At 34.8% G+C, this 18,611-nt stretch overlaps 1 protein-coding gene and 2 pseudogenes across 1 annotated transcript; all 3 read left to right on the top strand.

Annotated features, from left to right (window-relative positions):
• Positions 1 to 1,828: 1,828 nt before the first annotated feature.
• On the top strand, positions 1,829 to 3,409 carry LOC129870580 (GEM-like protein 4). Its single transcript, XM_055945398.1, has 4 exons — positions 1,829 to 2,056; positions 2,150 to 2,224; positions 2,575 to 2,849; positions 2,934 to 3,409. Exons 1-4 carry the CDS (start codon positions 1,903 to 1,905, stop codon positions 3,066 to 3,068), a joined length of 639 nt encoding a protein of 212 aa, XP_055801373.1. The 5' UTR covers positions 1,829 to 1,902; the 3' UTR covers positions 3,069 to 3,409.
• A 1,967-nt stretch (positions 3,410 to 5,376) lies between these two features.
• Positions 5,377 to 6,866, top strand: LOC129870573 (putative GEM-like protein 8; annotated as a pseudogene).
• Positions 6,867 to 16,526: 9,660 nt separating this feature from the next.
• On the top strand, positions 16,527 to 17,967 carry LOC129870581 (putative GEM-like protein 8; annotated as a pseudogene).
• Positions 17,968 to 18,611: the final 644 nt, after the last annotated feature.

Raw genomic sequence — 18,611 nt, forward strand, 5'->3', positions numbered from 1 at the left:
TGTTACGGTGACTTGTCATCGATATTGGCATGCCTCTCGATTCAGATCTTGCCCGTCTTGACTTTGGATTTATATTTCGTCTTGACGATGGATTTTCGTCCATTTTTGAGTACGAGTGAAAAGCCACTTTCAACATGGTCTTTGATCTTCTTGATATTGGGTGACGACCCTTCTTGATATTGGGTGACGACCCGGTCTCCACTGATTTTTAGTGGCGATTAAAGGCTTTGATAGCCATTGATTTTTAGTGGTAATTAAAGATCGCCACTAAAACCTAATGCTAAAAATCATTTTAAATTAAAGATAAAATATAAATAGTGACCTTGAATGTGATATTTGCGTAAATCAACCTCATGTTTATATATCTAAGTAGTAATAGAGCTTTTACTTCATTTTATTCAAATTTTGAGTAACTCATTTTTCGACAAAACTTTGACCAACTAGCTTGATGTCTGTAACAAATACTTCTATCCAAATGTGTTATTCCGTCATTTTACAATTTATAAACATTTTTAGTTTGATCAAATATTGTACAATTTTAACCCTAATATTTTTCACTCTCAGAAATACTTTTCATTAAATGAAAAAATGGTTTTAAATGTTGTGTTTCATTGGGTTTAAATGTTCAGTTGCAAAGTTGTGCATAGAAGCTCCAGTTGACAATCTAATCCAAGTACAAAGGTCTCTCAAGTCCTTCCGCCAGAAGAAACTAAAGAAGATAGACATAATCGATAAATGTGCTCTTTATTTTGGCTTCATCTTGCATCTATGCCCTCCAACTTTGAGTGTGCACAAATAGATACCTAAACTTGTATAAAGTTAAACAAGTAGACATGTGTATCCTATGTGGCATCCTACGTGGCCAATTTGCATCCTACGTGACATCCTATGTGTATTATGCCACGTAGGATGTGTGTATCTACTTATTCAATTTTATACAAGCGTAAGTGCTTACTTATGCACATTCAGAGTTGGAGATCAGCTAAGGCCAAGTTCAAGGGCGTGTTTATGTATTATGCCAGGAAGATATAATGGTTAGGGAAAAAAAGAAAAAAAATTGCCTTACTAGTTTTGATAAGATGACTTTAGAATGCAAAGTTTCCTCTTTTACTCAACCTGAAAAGTAGGTTTACATCACAAAGCAAATCTGCCAACTCAAAAATTGAAAACACTACATGTGCACACAAATCTTGATTACAAAAACAAGTCAGCATGAGATTAGCTTACTGTAATTGACCAAATATTCAAAAGAAGAAATTGAGAAAGACCCAATCTTTTGATATTATGTTCACGGTGATGTTAAGGTCAACTTGTGCATACTCTAACTACTCCGCTAAATACCTGCTTTGGCAATAGAGTGTAGCAAAGCCAGAATTCATCAAGTAATTTTTTGACCTATATATAATAATGATTTTCTTTATACACATTACACAACATCATTTTTTGACAAAGAGTATTTAACTAACCACCAGTCGATCTATATGGCTCTGCCACTTCTACTACATCAAATCAATACAAGTGTTGGGTAATTCTATATGCCATAACGTAGGCGGATAGGAAAACATCTCCTAACTTGTTTTGTTTTTACTGGAATTTGAACTGTAACATAAATTAATTAATGGACTGAAAAGCAATGAGAAGAAAAAGAATAGAAAGCAGAGGTTGAACATGCAATGCACTTTCACAAAAAAAAATCAAAGTAAAAAGCACAAGATCTTCTTTTTTGCTTGTTGCTGATGACCCATAGCTGACTCATGCAACAGTTAGTAGTTAAAATATTCATTAACTTCTCCCAAACTGCTGTATATATACAAGGAATGTTCTTAAACCATCAACCAAAAGCATAATAATATATTAGTTACCTTCACAATATAGCAATTCTCTTCAAAATCAGAATACACAATGAAGAACTTACTCAGTGGAAATGTGGTAACTGTTTCCATGAGTTCAAAAGTATGCTCATTTGAAAGGCAGCCTAAAAAGTTACTGTCTCTATCTGCTAGCCAAGACTATGTTCCATCTGCAACTTCAAAGCACTTATCTAAAATAAATCAAAGTGAGTATTTTCGATCCCCCGTCTTTTGATGAAGAATCAACTCAATATCCTTGAAGAAGATATCATTAAGATTGAATATTTTTGAATATGCAGGAAAATCTATGATTGTTAAGATGAACAAGCTTGGAGAGAGGATGGACTGTCTTGCACAAGGCATCCGCGAGCATGGTAAGCACTCATATAATATTCTTGATATATATTATAAAGGAAGAGTATTTGAAGTTAGAAACTAAAAAGTAGTAGTTCGCCTTGGTTGAAGTTTTGTGATTGAAAACCAAATACTCCTCAACAAATTTTTCACATGTTATTTGCATAATACTGATGACTAAACTTCAACTTGCAAATAATGACTTAAGTATTATGAATTTAAGTTGCGGCCAAACACAATAGTAAAACTAAAGAATACAAACAAGTGACTCATGAAGTACTAAAATTCATGCAAGTAGCACAATTTACATGTATATATGATTAACAGTATCGATTTTAATGTCAGTAATGGGTCAAGTTTAATTGTGCAGTGAGCCATAGCCCGAAGCTAACAGAAACAGTGAAGGGGAAATTGAGCCTTGGAGCGAAAATTCTTCAAGTTGGAGGGTTGGAGAAGATATTCAAGCAGATGTTTGGTGTTAGAGATGATGAAAAGCTATTGAAGATTTCTCAATGCTATTTATCAACTACAGCTGGTCCAATAGCAGGACTTATCTACATCTCTACCGATAAGATTGCTTTCTGCAGTGAGAGATCAATAAAGCTCTCATCTCCAACTGGAAAGTTGCTTAGAATCTACTATAAGGTACCACTCTGCTTCGTTTTTATTTTAACTCTTAATTTTCTAGTATCATGAAGCATCATCTAATAGGCCAGTTCACAATTGCAGGTATCGATCCCAATAAGTAAGATAATGAAAGCAAAAGAGAGTGAAAATAGGGAAAAACCATCACAGAAGTATATACAAGTAATTACAGAGGATGATTTTGAGTTCTGGTTTATCGAAATCATCAAAAGACTCTGAGATATCTGCAGCACGCAGTTTCAAGTGCTTCATGCAGCTAAGAAGATAACTACTACATTTTGTTTTTTCATTTTGATTTGTAATACGCCCATTCATCAATGTAAAATGTTGATGCAAAAATGTACAGATCTTTTCAAACTTATAACTAGCTTCCATTGCTCTAAGGAGACTTTCGTTTTTTTAGGCTTTGATCCGTAGTCTGTTAGCACGAATGTATAGACTTATTGTGCAGTCAGAAGGTTAATTCATCTTTTGGGACTTGGCATAGTCATCACTTCCTAAGTGTATGTTTGAGTAGCAGATTATAATGCTCCTCGAGAAGCATATTTAAAATATTATGTTAAGTTCCCAACAAAGAGGGCCCCCCTTGATAATAGAAACACAATAAATAACGGATGGTAACAAATAACAAAAGAAAAAAACTACATGAATAAGACTAATACTACGACTGACACGGTGCTTCACTCCCACCTTGTCTCAGATATCCTTATTCCTAATTCATCGCTCATAGTATGCCCAAACATCCATCTCAACATCCTCATTTCTGCAACTTGTATCTTCTGAACATAAGATTACTTGACTTTCCAAGACTCTACCCCATACAACAAAGTAAGTCTAACCACAACTCTAATATTCTGAACATAAGAGTTCTTGACTTTCCAAGACTCTACCCCATACAACAAAGTCAGTCAAACCACAACTCTACAAAACTTACCTTTAGTTTTAACGTTACTTGTTCATCACACAAGACTCTGGAGGCAAGCCTCCATATCATCCACATCGCACCAATACGATGTGTGACATAATTGTCGCCCAAAATACTTAAAATTTTCTCTCTTGGGGATAACCCGTGTATCAAGCCTCACTTCCATGCTTGCCTTATGCCACATCATTGAAATTGCACTCCAAATATTCTGTTTTGTTTCTACTCAACATGGTATCCTTAGACCCCATAATTTGTCTCTACACCTCCAACCAAATAATTACTCCGCCACAAGTCTCATCAATCAATACCGTTTCATTTGCAAATAACATACACCGTGAATATGCCACATCGATTCATCCATCACCAAGGATAATAGAAATGGGATATGTGTTGATCCCTAGTGCAACACCATCTCAACTAAAAAATGGTCTAAGTCTTCTCCCACTATTCTTACGTGAGCTGTGGCTCGATTATACATGTCGTTCATCCCTTAATGTAAGCCACCACTACACCTTTAGCCTCCCAACATCTACAAAGGACTTCACTCTGAACTTTGTCATATGCCTTTTCTAGGCCAGTAGACACTATATGTAAGTCCCCCTTTCATTCCCTATAATTATCCACCAGACATCTCACAAGATGAGATGACAAGATGAATGGCTTCTGAGTAAGTTTGTAACATTTGGAGGGCTCAAATTGAACAAACATCTGCCTGTAAAAGAGAACATGACTTTTCCGGAAAGGTAGCAACAGATAGCTTGCAATATACTAGGCATTCTTTTCTTTTTTTCAATGTTGTTTCCTATTCTTCTAACAGAAAATACAATTACTTTGTGTGCTTAAATTACCTTCTAAAAATACTTGGCATTTCTCTCATGATTTTTCAACGGCAAAAGTTTGCCTAGAAAAAAATAAGTTAAATTACTCAAAAGAAAATGTATTGTTTGTCATGCATGTATATGCATGTATGGTGTGTTCCACATAAAGTCAGCATAAATGGCCTACAAAACCTGCCTTTACACCTCAAGATGAGATGACAAAAAAGGTTAGATAAGGTAACTGCCTTAAAAAGAGAAGTTAATATAATCTAGAATTGTTGGCCGTAGGTAACAGATTGAAATATTTGAATGACTACTTTTTTCCCTTTGCCTGATTTATTGAGCAACAAATCAAAGTTCATGGATGACTCATTCACGATCAACAGCCACTAATTAACTTTAATGTCATAAATCCATGTCATTATCTTGTCAACCTTGATCATACAAGACTAATAAAACTAACTTGAGATAATTTCACTATGCACCAAAAGTTTTCTCTTACTTTTAATCAACTTGTAAAAGGAGGTTACATCACAAAGCAAATCTTCCAACTCAAAAGTTGACAACACCACATGTGCACACAAATCTTCATAATAAAATAAGGAAGCATAAGATATTTACTATCATTGAAAAGACAGCTAAAAGAAGACATTTTCAAAACCTTTGCAGCAAATTGAGAAATATACTATTTTGATGACCCATAGCTGACTCATGCAACAGTTAGTAGTTAAAAGATTCATCAACTTCTCCCAAACTGCTGTGTATATATATAGTGCTGCAAGGAATGTTCTTAAACCATCAACCGAAACATAATAATATCTCAGTTACCTTCACAATAGCAATTCTCTTCAAAATCAAAAGTCACAATGAAGAACTTATTCAGTGGAAATGAGGTAGGTGTTCCCATGAGTTCAGCAGTATATTCATATGAACGGCAGCCAAACAGACTACTGTCTCTTTCTGCTTGGCAAGACCATCTTCCATCTGCAACTTCAAAACACTTATCTAAAATAAAGCAAAGTGAGTATTTTCCCTCAGAAGAATAATCTACTTGTTCTTGTATTAGTTATAAAGAGTATTAATGACATGTTCTTGAATATGCAGCAAAATCTGTGATTAGTAAGATGAACAAACTTGGAGAAAGGATGGACTTTCTTGCACAAGGCATCCGCGAACATGGTGAGCACTTACATTCATGATGAAGAACTTTAAAAGATTAATCGAAAAGTTACTTAGACAATATTTTGATTAAGTTGAAAAGGAATATTTCGAGGTTGAAATTGTGTATGGGCATGAGTTTATTTGGAAAAGAAAAGGTTGAAATATTGTGAATGAAAACCATCATCCCACTCGAAAAACTTCTAAAACAAGTTTTTTAATAATTTCACTATTTCAAATACTGAAGTTCAATATTTATAAATATGGTGCCAAACATCAACTTGCACATAATGACATCAGTATTTGCAAGTGAAATCATGGCCAAACACAAGTGTAAATCTAAAGAACAATAGATAAAGGGAGTCAAGATGTACATAAATTTGTGCAACAAGCACTATTTACATGTATGAAAGAAAATACTGATTGCAAAGTCCTTAATGTTTAAACTTTTGTCGTGCAGTGAGCCTTAGCCCGAAGTTAACAGAAACAGTGAAGGGAAAATTGAGCCTTGGAGTAAAAATTCTTCAAGTGGGAGGGTTGGAGAAGATATTCAAGCAGAAGTTTAGTGTTAGAAATGATGAAAAGCTATTAAAGGTTTGTCAATGCTATTTATCAACTACAGCTGGTCCAATAGCAGGACTTATCTACATCTCTACCAATAAGATTGCTTTCTGCAGTGAGAGATCAATAAAGCTCTTATCTCCAACTGGAAAGTTGCTTAGAATCTACTATAAGGTACCACTGCTCCGTTTTTATTTTACCTCTTAATTTTCTAGTATCATGAAGCATCATCTAATAGACCAGTTCACAATTGCAGGTATCGATCCCACTAAGTAAGATAATGAAAGCAAAAGAGAGTGAAAATAGGGAAAAACCATCACAGAAGTATATACAAGTAATTACAGAGGATGATTTTGAGTTCTGGTTTATCGGATTCCTTAATTATCAAAAGAGTGAGAGATATCTGCAGCAGGCAATTTCAAGTACTTCAAGTAGCTAAGAAGATAACTACTTCTTTTTCATTTTGATTTCTAATACGCCCATTCATCAATGAATGTACAGATCTCTTCAAACATGTAACTAGCTTTATTCCTTAATACGCCCATTCATCAATGAATGTACAGATCTCTTCAAACATGTAACTAGCTTTATTCCTCAATGGAGGGTTTGGAGTTTTTAGGCTTTGAGCCCTAGCTGTCAATACGAATGTATAAACTTTATTGTAAAACTAATGCAGTCAGATTCATCTTTTGGGACTTAGCAGAGTCATCACTTCCTATTTGACCATTTGAGTAGCAGATGGTTATGGGAACCCAAATTTGAAGTAGTGTACATTCTAACATAACAAGTTCAATGGGTAATAACAAGGTACTTTGTTGTTAAAAGCACTTATCCCTCTTATAGATTTACTGTAATGCATATTATTCTGTGAGGAGCTAAGGAATTGTTAAATATCTAATATAAAAGAAAAGAGTGACAAACTGTAAAATGCAAACTGTTACCAGATAAGGTTGGATAAATTCTTAAATGGATTAGTAACTGTAGCAAGGACATAGTAGCTAACTCCACTTATATAAATATCAAAGTAGTGCCGCTTCAAATAAGATCTAAAGGGTTGGTCTTGTAAATATTCACGGGATCAAGATTGAGTGCATGGTCGTAAAAGTGCTAAGAGCAAAATACCGGTTAGTTTGGGTCGATAAATAGAGTCTCTGTGTAATAATATAGATACACAATTCAATGATATTTTTGTCCTAGATTTCTCACATGATATCAGAATCAGGTTAAAAATGGGTGTTTATCTTGGCGGGTTCAGTGTAGCCGCTACCCATTTGACAGTAATGAGGATTTTTGTTGGAGAAATTTTTTCAGAGGGGTTCTCTGTTTCGAGGCATAGATTTAATGGAGGAGATGTAACACCCCGAAATTTTTTTCGCAAAGACTCGAACATTTCTTCACGTGTGTGTGGAGACTCGAACCGAAGGACTTGTAATTTTATATATGAGTTAGGATTAATTCTTAAGTTTTGAAGTGTGTTAGATGTGTTTAGGGGTCAAAAGGAATCTCTAACACCAAGTCGAGTCCAAAGAACTTCAGTCGATTAAGTTTTCGGACGAGTTAGTATAAGGGTCAACAAGATTTTTGCCCAGTTTTCCAGATTTTGAAGAGGGGCAACTTGGACATTTTCCCTAAACATATATACCCTAACTTGGAACGTTTTGGGATCATTTTTCAGCCTTCTCACCTCCCAAAACCCTAATCTTCATCCCCTCTTCTCTTTTAAACATCTCCAACAAGATTTGCCCTCAAAATCTCAAGGATTCAAGCTTCCCATTGAAGACCCAACAACAAGGTTTCTTCAAAATCTACTCTAAGGTATGTAAGGCTAACCTAACATATGGATTAAGTTCTTCCATATGCCCATAGATGTGTTGGATAGAAGTTGTGAAAGATTTGAACCTTCTATGAAGGTTTTCTTGAAATTTCCTAAACTATAGAATATTACTAAAATGTGTTAATGGTGTTCTTGAGTTGACTTTGTTGAGAGTATGGATTTATGTATTCATTCACATGAACTCAAGATGAGATTTATTTTTTTGGTCATACAAGATTGATGGTTTTTATGTATAATAAAAATAATATTATTTTCATAGTGAAATGAGATATTCTTTTACATGAGTTTGATGAAATTGATTTTTAGTTATATGAGAATTTTGGGATAGTTATGAATGTGAAGGGCATAAAAAGAAACGAAACCTTGGTAGAGTTAGAATTCCCTTTTGTCTCTGTAAATTGAACATAGAATTAAATAGGGATTTTGGAGTAGATGTTTGACGATGATGTGATGATGGTGTTTGATGATGATGTGAATGATGATATTTGATGATGATGTGATGATGATGTTTGATGATGATGTGATGATGATGTTTGACGATGATGTGAATGAAGAGGTTATGTTGATGAGGATGTTGTGTGATGAAGTGGATTGGAGTCTAATGTGATTATGTGATATGTGATTCGCATAATTTGATTTGATTGGAGTCTTATGAACATTTTGAAAATAAATGATCTTTTGAGAAGGAGTTTTAAATAAATAATTTGTGAACATTTTTGCATAAACTATTGATACACTATTTTGAGTTTAAAGAGTGATTATTTTCATCTTTGATTTAGAAAGAAGTCTCTTAAATTCTCATTTTTGAAAATGAGTATTTTGAGTATAAATGAGTTGAGCATTTTTTTCTCTTTAGAATGTCAATTTTTGAGATTGAGTTGAGATTGTATCAATTTTAAAGAGAAGAGTTTGATGATTTGAGATGAGTCGATTTGAAAGAAGGTCCAATGAGGCCAGATTTGATTTGAGTTTTGAAAAGAGTCTAATGAGACTAAATGAGTTGATTTGAAAGAGTCCAATGAGACTAAATGAGTATTTTGAGTATTTTACTCACTTGATAGATATGAGCATATTGAGTCTTGGGAGGATTATCGAGCACCGAATTGGGTAAGCGTATAGTCCATACTCGAACTAATAAACTACATCGTCAAACATAGGAGAGGATTGAACCGTTAAAGTCGGATGTTTCCTAAATTACTGTCCTGACATGATAGGACTTGATTGGTTATGGATCCATGATTGTTGATTCGTTCTTACCCTGGCAAGGTATGAACAGACGTGGCAACAACGTCGGCTTGTTGTACTATCACTCGCTCATATGGTGATAGTTATCGGTTAGAGAAACTCCCAATTGAATGGATTGTTCTTGATATGATTGGTTTGATTGTGATTGTAGATGATTGAGTTGAATTGTAAAACATTGCATAATTTTAATTTGTATATCTATTGAGTTGAGTTGATTGCATATGATTGGATTGGATTGGATTGGGTATGTGATTGGATTGGATTAGATGATATGTGATTGAATTAGAGTTGATGGTACATGATTGGATGGGATCGAATTATAAATGATTTGATTGAACTGTATTGTACATGATTGGATTGGATTTTATGGTATATGATTGTTCGTTGTCTAAAAATGTATTCTTACTTTAGACTTATGACCCTTTGATTGAGTCTCCCTTATCTTTCTGATTTGAGATATTTGAACCAACGTTATTCTTCCTTGAGGTATGTTTCATTCTGCCATATTACATACTCATACATTCCATGTACTGACGTCCATTTAGACCTGCATCATTTTATGATGCAGAGACAGGTTTAAGAGATCGTCAATAAGAGCCCCATTGAGGATCTATACACACTCAGCGTACTGGTAAGTCCTCCCCTACATTCGGAGGACACCACTTATATTATTCTTGCGTCGAGATAACCCTTTTCATTTTGATTTGAGGTAGCCATGAACATGTCATTGGCACCAATTAGATAGTAGTGATAGAGGCTTCATAGACTACATAGTGATGGGTTGATTGAGTATTTTCTTTCCTTGAATTATTCTTGTCAAAGTATTTTAATGATAAATATTGGAGTTTGATTTGTTGGCCCATGGCCTTTCTTTCTTGAGTTAGATCGTTGATTTGGATTGCCCGCCAAATTATTTCGTTATTTTAAACTTTCTGCTGATTGATTGATAGTGAATGGATGTGTGATTGGACCAAGTGGTTCGTTTGGGGACCAGCAATGGTCTTTGAGTGCCGGTCACGTCTAGGGTACCCTCTCGGGGCGTGACAAGAGATTACAGAGAGGAGATGCAACCTGTTGAAAATTATGTAAAGAAGGTAGAACAAATTTATTTTGTCAAAAATTCAAGCCAAAGGGAGAATTATTGGGTGTTTGCCCTAATTTTCTTACCATAATTGGGTTTCCTTTTCGTAAAAGGAAAACACAAAGTCTCCATATATGGCTGGTCCTTTTTCTTGTATGAAAAGATTTATGACTCTATAAATAGAGGCACAATCTTTCTAACTTTCTAAGTTGGTAGAATTCACAATATAGTCTTAGGGGCTTTAAGAGTTTTATTTTGGAGAAGAATTTGTGTGAATCTCTTTTTATTTCGAGTGAATTATTTGGGGTTATTTTTCTCAATATTGTGTACTGTCTTTTATATAGTGGATTGTTCATCTCCTCTTGTGGATGTAGATCGATTAACTGAACTACGTTAAATGTTTGTGTCTCTTTCGGTATATTTCTCGATGATAGTCTTACTCATGGTTATTCGAGATTTGTTTTGCTAGCTTCCGCATGATACTCAATTATTTCGGTCATAACAAGTGGAGTCTGTATGTTTTTCTCCACGCTGATCTTGAGGAAGAAGTCTATATGGAGAAACCACCTAGTTTTTTTGCTCGGGGGGAGTCTGGTAGCCTTGTATATCAATTGTGTAATTCACTCTATGGTCTGAAATAACCTTCTCAAGCTTCATTTAGGAAGTTCAACATTGTAATTTTATCACTCTGTGTTTTATCGACATTATGCATCAAATTCAATATTTAATGGAAAGACTAAGCACATTGAGATTGACTGACATTATGCATCAAATCAAGTATTTTATGAGATTTCATTGACAGTCAATTTTGTGAAGTCGAGTGATCAACTTGCCGATATTTCACCAAGCCCCTCATCAGTTGTCACGCCCCGGGAGGGTACCCTAGACGTAACCGGCACTCAGAAACCATTTCTGGCTCCCAAGCGAACCACATAGCCTGATCACACATCCGTTCATTCATTCGATCAGCGGAAGACAAAAGAATAAAGAAAATATTCAGTGGGAAACTCAAACCTTAGTCTAACTCAAAGAATAAAGGCCAGGGGCCAACAAATTCAACTCTAATATTTATCATTATAAACAGTTTGACGAGAATAACTCAATCGACTCATCACTATCTAGTCTATGAAGCCTCTATCACTGCTATCTAATTGGTGCCAATGACATGTTCATGGCTACCTCAAATCAAAATGAAAAGGGCTAACTCGATGCAAGAATACACAGACGGTGTCCTCCGAATGTAGGGGAGGACTCACCAACACGCTGAGTGTGAATAGATCCCCAATGATGCTCCTATTGACGATCTCTCAAACCTGTCTCTGCATCATGAAACGATGCAGGCCAAATGGCGTCAGTACGTGGAATGTACTGGTATGTAAAATGGCAGAATGAAACATACCTCAAGGAAGAATAGCAGCGGTCCAAATATCTCAAATTGAAAAGATAAGAGAGACTCAACAAGGCGTCATAAGTCTAAAGTAATAATACATTTTTAGACAAAGATCAATCATATACCATACAGTCCAATCCAATCATACACAATACCGTTCAATCGACTCATTTACAATTCGATCCCTTTCAATCATCTGCAATCCGATTATATACACTCAACTCAACAATTAACTCAATAATCAAATCCAATCTAGTCACATACCATTCCATTCATTCCAATCACAATTCATCTACTCCAATCCGACCGTATACAATCTACTCAACATTCAACTCAACAATCAGCTCAAAGGACTCAACTCAGTAAATATGCAAATTAAATTATGCAACGTTTTACAATTCAACTCAAAGGACTCAACTCAATAAATCTGTAACAACTCACTCAAGTGTCCTAAGTCTAACAAGAAATAGTGTAGACAGGACTAACTCATAAGCATATAGCAACTCACTCAACTCAACTGACTCAGAGTACTATCAAGACCTAAATGGGAGTTTCTCTTAACCGACAACCAACACTTATGAGCCAGTGAAGGTACAACGAAACGACGTCGTTGCCACGCCCGTTCATACCTTGCCAGGGCATGAACGACGAACCTCATGGATCCAATCCAACCAAGTCCTATAATGTCAGGACAAAAGCTCTCGGGGAAGCATCCGACTTTAACGGTTCATTCCCCCCTACGTTTGGCAACACAGGTATTGGGTGCGAGTATGGACTATACTCTTGCCCAATTCGGTGCTCGATACTCCTCCCATGACTCCATGCTCATAAAACTCCTCCAATCATCTTAAACAAGCCCTCACGGCTAGTTTCATGTGGAACATTGCCACCTCATCAACTCTGTTCTCATTTCAACTCAATTAACTCATAATGACTAGTCTCGTTGGACCTTCTTTTAAATCGACTCATCTCAAATCATCAAACTCTTCTCTTTAAAAATTTATACGATCTCGACTCAATGAATATAGAAAATATCATGTACATTAAAATATAATTTCAACTCCTCAACTCAAACTCAAAATAGATACTTTAATGTAAAAATACTCAACTCGTTTAAAGGCTCCTCATACTCAACTCATACTTAAACTCTTTTCTAAATCAAAGATAAAACTACTAATTCTTTAGACTCAAAATAGTGTATAAATAGTTTATGCAAAAAGGTTCATAAATAATTTATTTAAGGCTCCTCCTCAAAAGATCATTTATTCTCAAAATATTCCTAAGACTGCAATCAACTCAAATTATGCACATCACATACCACAAAATCACATTAGACTCTAATCCACTTCATCACATAACATCTTCATCAATATACCTCTTCGTCAACCATTCTATATATATTAAATAAGCACCATTCACATCATCACTCACATCGTCACCAAAACATCATCACATCAATCATCAAACATCTACTCCAAAAATCCTTATTTTTGTCCTATGTTCATTTTATAGAAGCAAAGGGACATTCTTAACTAATCAATTCATTCTTTTCATTCCAATCAATACATATATATACACACAACTATCCATCTCAACCTCAAGACATTTATGACAAGAAATCTCATCTTGAGTTCATGTGAATGAAACATGAACCCATACTCTCAACAAAACTCAACTCAAGAATATCGTCAATACCTATAAATCTATATACAAAGATACATTTGTAGCCAAAAATATGAAAGATAACTATTTAGTAACTCAAGTCATTAAAATCACCAATCAACCATTTATATCTAAAACATTCCATAGTTTAGGAAAAACTTTCAAGAAAACCTTCTAAGAAGGTTCAACTCTTTCACAACTTCTATCCACACATATATATGGGCATATGGAAGAACTAAATCCATATTTTAGGTTAGCCTTACATACCTTGTTTGAAGACTTTGAAGGAACTTGATGTTAGGTCTTCAATGGAAGACTTGAATCCTTGAAACTCTTGAAGGCACCCTTTGTTGGAGATGGATTTGGGGAAGAAGAAGAAGAGAGAGAGAGAGAAGCTCCTAGGGCTTTTAGAGAGAGAGTGGGGGCTGAAAAATGGTCCCAAAACGTTCAAGGATAGGGTATATGTAATTAGGGAAAAAGTCCAATTTGTCCCTCTTCAAAAATCTGAAAAAATGGGCAAAAATCTTGTTGGCGTTGGAAAGAAGACTCAAAGACCTTTAATTTGGTAGGTCGTGGTCCACCCAGTTATTTATATACTAGGAGATATGGTCATTTGAAGTTGACCCTTATACTAACTCGTCCGAAAACTTAATCGATTGGAGTTCTTTGGACTCGACTTGGTGTTAGAGATCCCTTATGACCCCTAAACACCTCTAACACACTTCAAATACTTAGGAATTAGTCCTAACTCACATGTAGAATTACAAGTCCTTCGGCCCGAGTCTACTCACACGTGAAGAAAGGTTTGATTCTTTGCGAAAAATTTTCCGGGGTGTCACATTAGTCTTCGTATTAATTACATTTGTAACAGGCTAAGTACATATGACTTGTATGCACTAGCTTAAGGGGGAGTGTTAGAATAGGAATATGTATATACAATCCTACTTAGAATAGAAATAGTAATAGAAATACGAATAATAAATAGTATTCTACTTGGTAAAGGATTGTATGGTAATGTCTATAAATAGGGTCTATGTGTAATAATGTAAATACACATTTCAATAATATTTTTATCCTATATTTCTCGCAGATACTTTCTGGTATGTATGATTTTATGAGATATATTACAAATTATTGGGGGATTGTTGAGTAATTAGTTTGTAACCTTTGAATGACTTAAATTGAATAGACACATCTATTCGTGAGAGAAAAGACGATTTTTTAAAAGTCATCTCGCAAGTTCTATAAATATAAGGACTCTCTTGAAGTAGCGAAAGTTAGCTTGCAATATACTAGACTTTCCTAAAGACAATGGCTTGGATTCCCCTAAAAAATATATGGCAAATATCTCAACATGCACAGTGAATTTGACATGGCAAACTCTTCCTTCTTCAGTGTTGTTTCCTATTATTCAAATAGAATATACAATTACTTTTGTGCTTAAATTACCTTTTAAAAATACTAGACATTTCTCTCAAGATTTTTCAAAGGCAAAAGTTGGTCAAGAAGAAAATGAGTTAGTTTACTCATAAGAATTAAATCATTTGTCATGCACGTATGGTGAGTTCCACATAAAATCAGCAGGAATGGTCTACAAATCCAGCCTTTACACGTCAAGATGCGATGACAGAAAAGGTGAGAGAAGGTGACTGCCTTAAAAGAGAAGTTATAATAAATCCAGAATTGTTGGCCCATGTAACATATTGAAATATTTGAATGGCTACTTTTTTCCCTTTGCCTGAATTATTGAGCTACAAATCAAAGTTCATGGATGACTCATTCATGTTTCAAAGGGGACAATCCAGTGGTGGTTGTTGATCACCACATAACTTTAATGTCATAATTCTTATCGTTATCTTGTCAACCTTAAATCATACAAACCTTAGAAAACTAACTTGGGATAATTTTACTATGCATTAAAGCTTGTGAAAAGAATTTAGGGGTACGAAAAATTTAGGAGTGAACTGAATAAACCATGCCAAGTTTAGGGGGTAATGAGGTATTCTATATCACTTAGCAACTTGAAACCATAAAATTTATAGAAGCATATGATAATACTAATTGAAACTTGAAGTTTTAGAAGAAACTAAACAGGATGTGACTGTAGAGAAACATGGCCATGAATGGAATTCACGAGTCGATTTGCATATAAAAGGAAAAAAAGGTCGTTGAGGGTGAATTAAACTACCTTACTAATTATGACAAGATGACTTCAAAATGGAAAGCTTTCCCTTACTTTTACTCAACTTGTAAAAGTAGGTTACATCACAAAGCAGATCTGCCAACATAAAAGTTGAAAACATCACATGTACACACAACTCTTTATTAAAAAAAAGGCAACATGAGATTTAGTTTACTGTAATTGAAAAGAAAGCTAAAAGGATACATGTTTCAAAACCTTTGCAGCGAATTACGGAATATACTATTTTTATGAAGTAAAATTATATGTTCAAGATCAAAATATATGTATAAAAAATAATTTTTGACCTACATATATATGAAGTAATGATTTTCAAACAAGATTTAAAACATATGTATAACAAGCAACTTTTTACCTATATATGCAGTTATGATTTTCTACATATACACAGTATAATTTTTTGACAAGGTTGTTCAACTACCACTTTTCAGTCTATGTGAATCTATCACTGCTACTTAACTTCAACCAATACAAGTGTTGGGTAATTCTGTCCACTATAGCTTAGTCAGAAATCCCTAACTTTCTTTTATTTTTCTTGAAATTTGAACTCTGATTTTCTGTGATTTACACCCACCAGCATAAATTAATTAATGGACTGAAAGCAAAGGGGGAAAAAGAAAGAATAGAAACCAGAGGTTGAACATGCACTGCACTTTGACAAAGTAAATTCTAAAAAAAGCAAGATCTTTTTTGCTTATTTCTGATGACCAATAGCTGACTCATGCAACAGTTATCAACTTATATATATATATATATATATATATATATATATATATATATAGTTCTGCAAGGAATGTTCTTAAACCATCAACCAAAACATAATAATATTTCAGTTACCTTAACAATACAGCAATCCTCTTCAAGATCAGAAGTCGCAATGAAGAACTTAATCGGTGGAAATGTTCCCATGAGTTCAGCAGTATGTTCATTTGAAAGGCAGCCAAAAAGACTACTATCCCTATCTTCTTGCCAAAACCATATTCCATCTGCAACAGCAAACATCTTATCTAAATTAAAGCAACGTGAGTATTTTCCCCGTCTCTTGATGAAGAATCAACTCGATATTGTAGTAGTTCTAAAGAGTACTATTTAATGACCCTTGAAAAGAAGAGATCACTAAGATTGAAAATTATTTTTTGAATATGCAGGAAAATCAGTGAATAGTAAGATGAACAAACTGGGAGAAAGGATGGATTGTCTTGCACAAGGCATCCGTGATCATGGTAAGCATTTACATTTGAAATTAGAAATTGAAAGAGAGTATTTTGCCTTTGGAAATAAACAGTTGAATTTTTGTGATTGAAAACCAAATACTCAGGCAAATTTTTCAATATTTGACGAGTGTTATCTGCATAATACTGAGGGCTAAACTTCAACTTGCAAATAATGAAGTTAGTATTTGAAAGTGAAGTCACGGCCAAACATAATTGTAAACCTAAAGAACACATATAAGTGAGTCATGAAGTGCTAAGATTCATGCAAACAAGCACTTATTACATATATAGACAATACAAAGTATTGATTCTAAATTCGCAACTATAATTATGCAGTGAGCCTAAGCCCAAAGTTAACAGAGACTGAAGGGAAAATTGAGCCTTGGAGCAAAAATTCTTCAAGTAGGAGGGTTGGAGAAGATATTCAAGCAGAAGTTTAGTGTTAGAGATGATGAAAAATTATTGAAGGTTTCTCAATGCTATTTATCAACTACAGCTGGTCCAATAGCAGGCCTTCTCTACATCTCTACCGATAAGATTGCTTTCTGCAGTGAGAGATCAATAAAGCTCTTATCTCCAACTGGAAAGTTGCTTAGAATCTACTATAAGGTACCATTCTGCTCCGTTTTTCTTTCAGCTCTTAATTTTCTAGCCACGTAAAGCATAATCTAATAGGCCAGTTCACAATTGCAGGTATCGATCCCAATAAGTAAGATAATGAAAGCAAAAGAAAGTGAAAATAGGGAAAAGCCATCACAGAAGTATATACAAGTAATTACAGAGGATGATTTTGAGTTCTGGTTTATGGGATTCCTTAATCATCAAAAGACTGAGAGATGTCTGCAGCAGGTAATTTCAAGTACTTCAAGCAGCTAAGAAGATAACTACTTTTTTTTCTCATTTGGATTTGTAATACGCCCATTCATCAATGTAAAATGTTGATGCAAAACCAAATGTACAGATCTTTTCAAACTTGTAATTAGCTCCATTGCTCAAAGGAGGCTTTAAGCCTTTGAGCCGTAGCTGTCAACACAAATGTATAGACTTATTGTAAAACTAATGCAGTCAGAAGGCTAATTCATCTTTCGGGACTTGTCATAGTCATCACTTCCTAAGTGAACATTTGAGTAGCAGATCATAATGCTCCTCGAGAAGCATATTTAAAATATTATGTTAAGTTCGCAACAAAGGGAGCCCCCCTTGTTAATAGAAACACATATCAGATGTTAACAGATAACAAAAGTAAGAAACTAAATGTATAAGACTAATACTACGACTAACACGGTGCTCCAGACCACCACCAAGCCTAATCCCGTCGAAAAGCAAGACAATGTTGCACTGCCTACTAACCATTTATCTTAATCTGCGACCTTCATACCCTTTTATCTAAGGTCATATCTTCAATAAGCTGAACCTTCACCCTGTCCTATCTGATCGCCTCTGTCCAATACTTCTTCGGTCTACCTCTACATCTCTTCAGACCTAATATATCAAACTTCTTACACCTCCTTACTGGGCATCTACTTTTCACATGCCCAACCATATCAGTCTTGCTTCTCTCATCTTGTCAACCACTGAGGCCGCTCCTACCTTGTCCCTTATATCCTCATTCATAATTTATCGCTCATAATATGCCCACACATCTGTCTCAACATCCTCATTTCTGCAACTTAC

Source organism: Solanum dulcamara, chromosome 10, assembly GCF_947179165.1.
Source record: "Solanum dulcamara chromosome 10, daSolDulc1.2, whole genome shotgun sequence".
Classification (NCBI taxonomy): domain Eukaryota; kingdom Viridiplantae; phylum Streptophyta; class Magnoliopsida; order Solanales; family Solanaceae; genus Solanum; species Solanum dulcamara.

Excerpts from the sequence above, each read along its gene's own strand:
- LOC129870580 (XM_055945398.1), top strand. The coding sequence starts at position 1,903 with ATGAAGAACTTACTCAGTGGAAATGTGGTAACTGTTTCCATGAGTTCA. Across the intron at positions 2,057-2,149 it reads CTTATCTAAAATAAATCAAA|GAAAATCTATGATTGTTAAG; the intron begins GTGAGTATTTTC and ends TTGAATATGCAG. Across the intron at positions 2,850-2,933 it reads TGCTTAGAATCTACTATAAG|GTATCGATCCCAATAAGTAA; the intron begins GTACCACTCTGC and ends TCACAATTGCAG.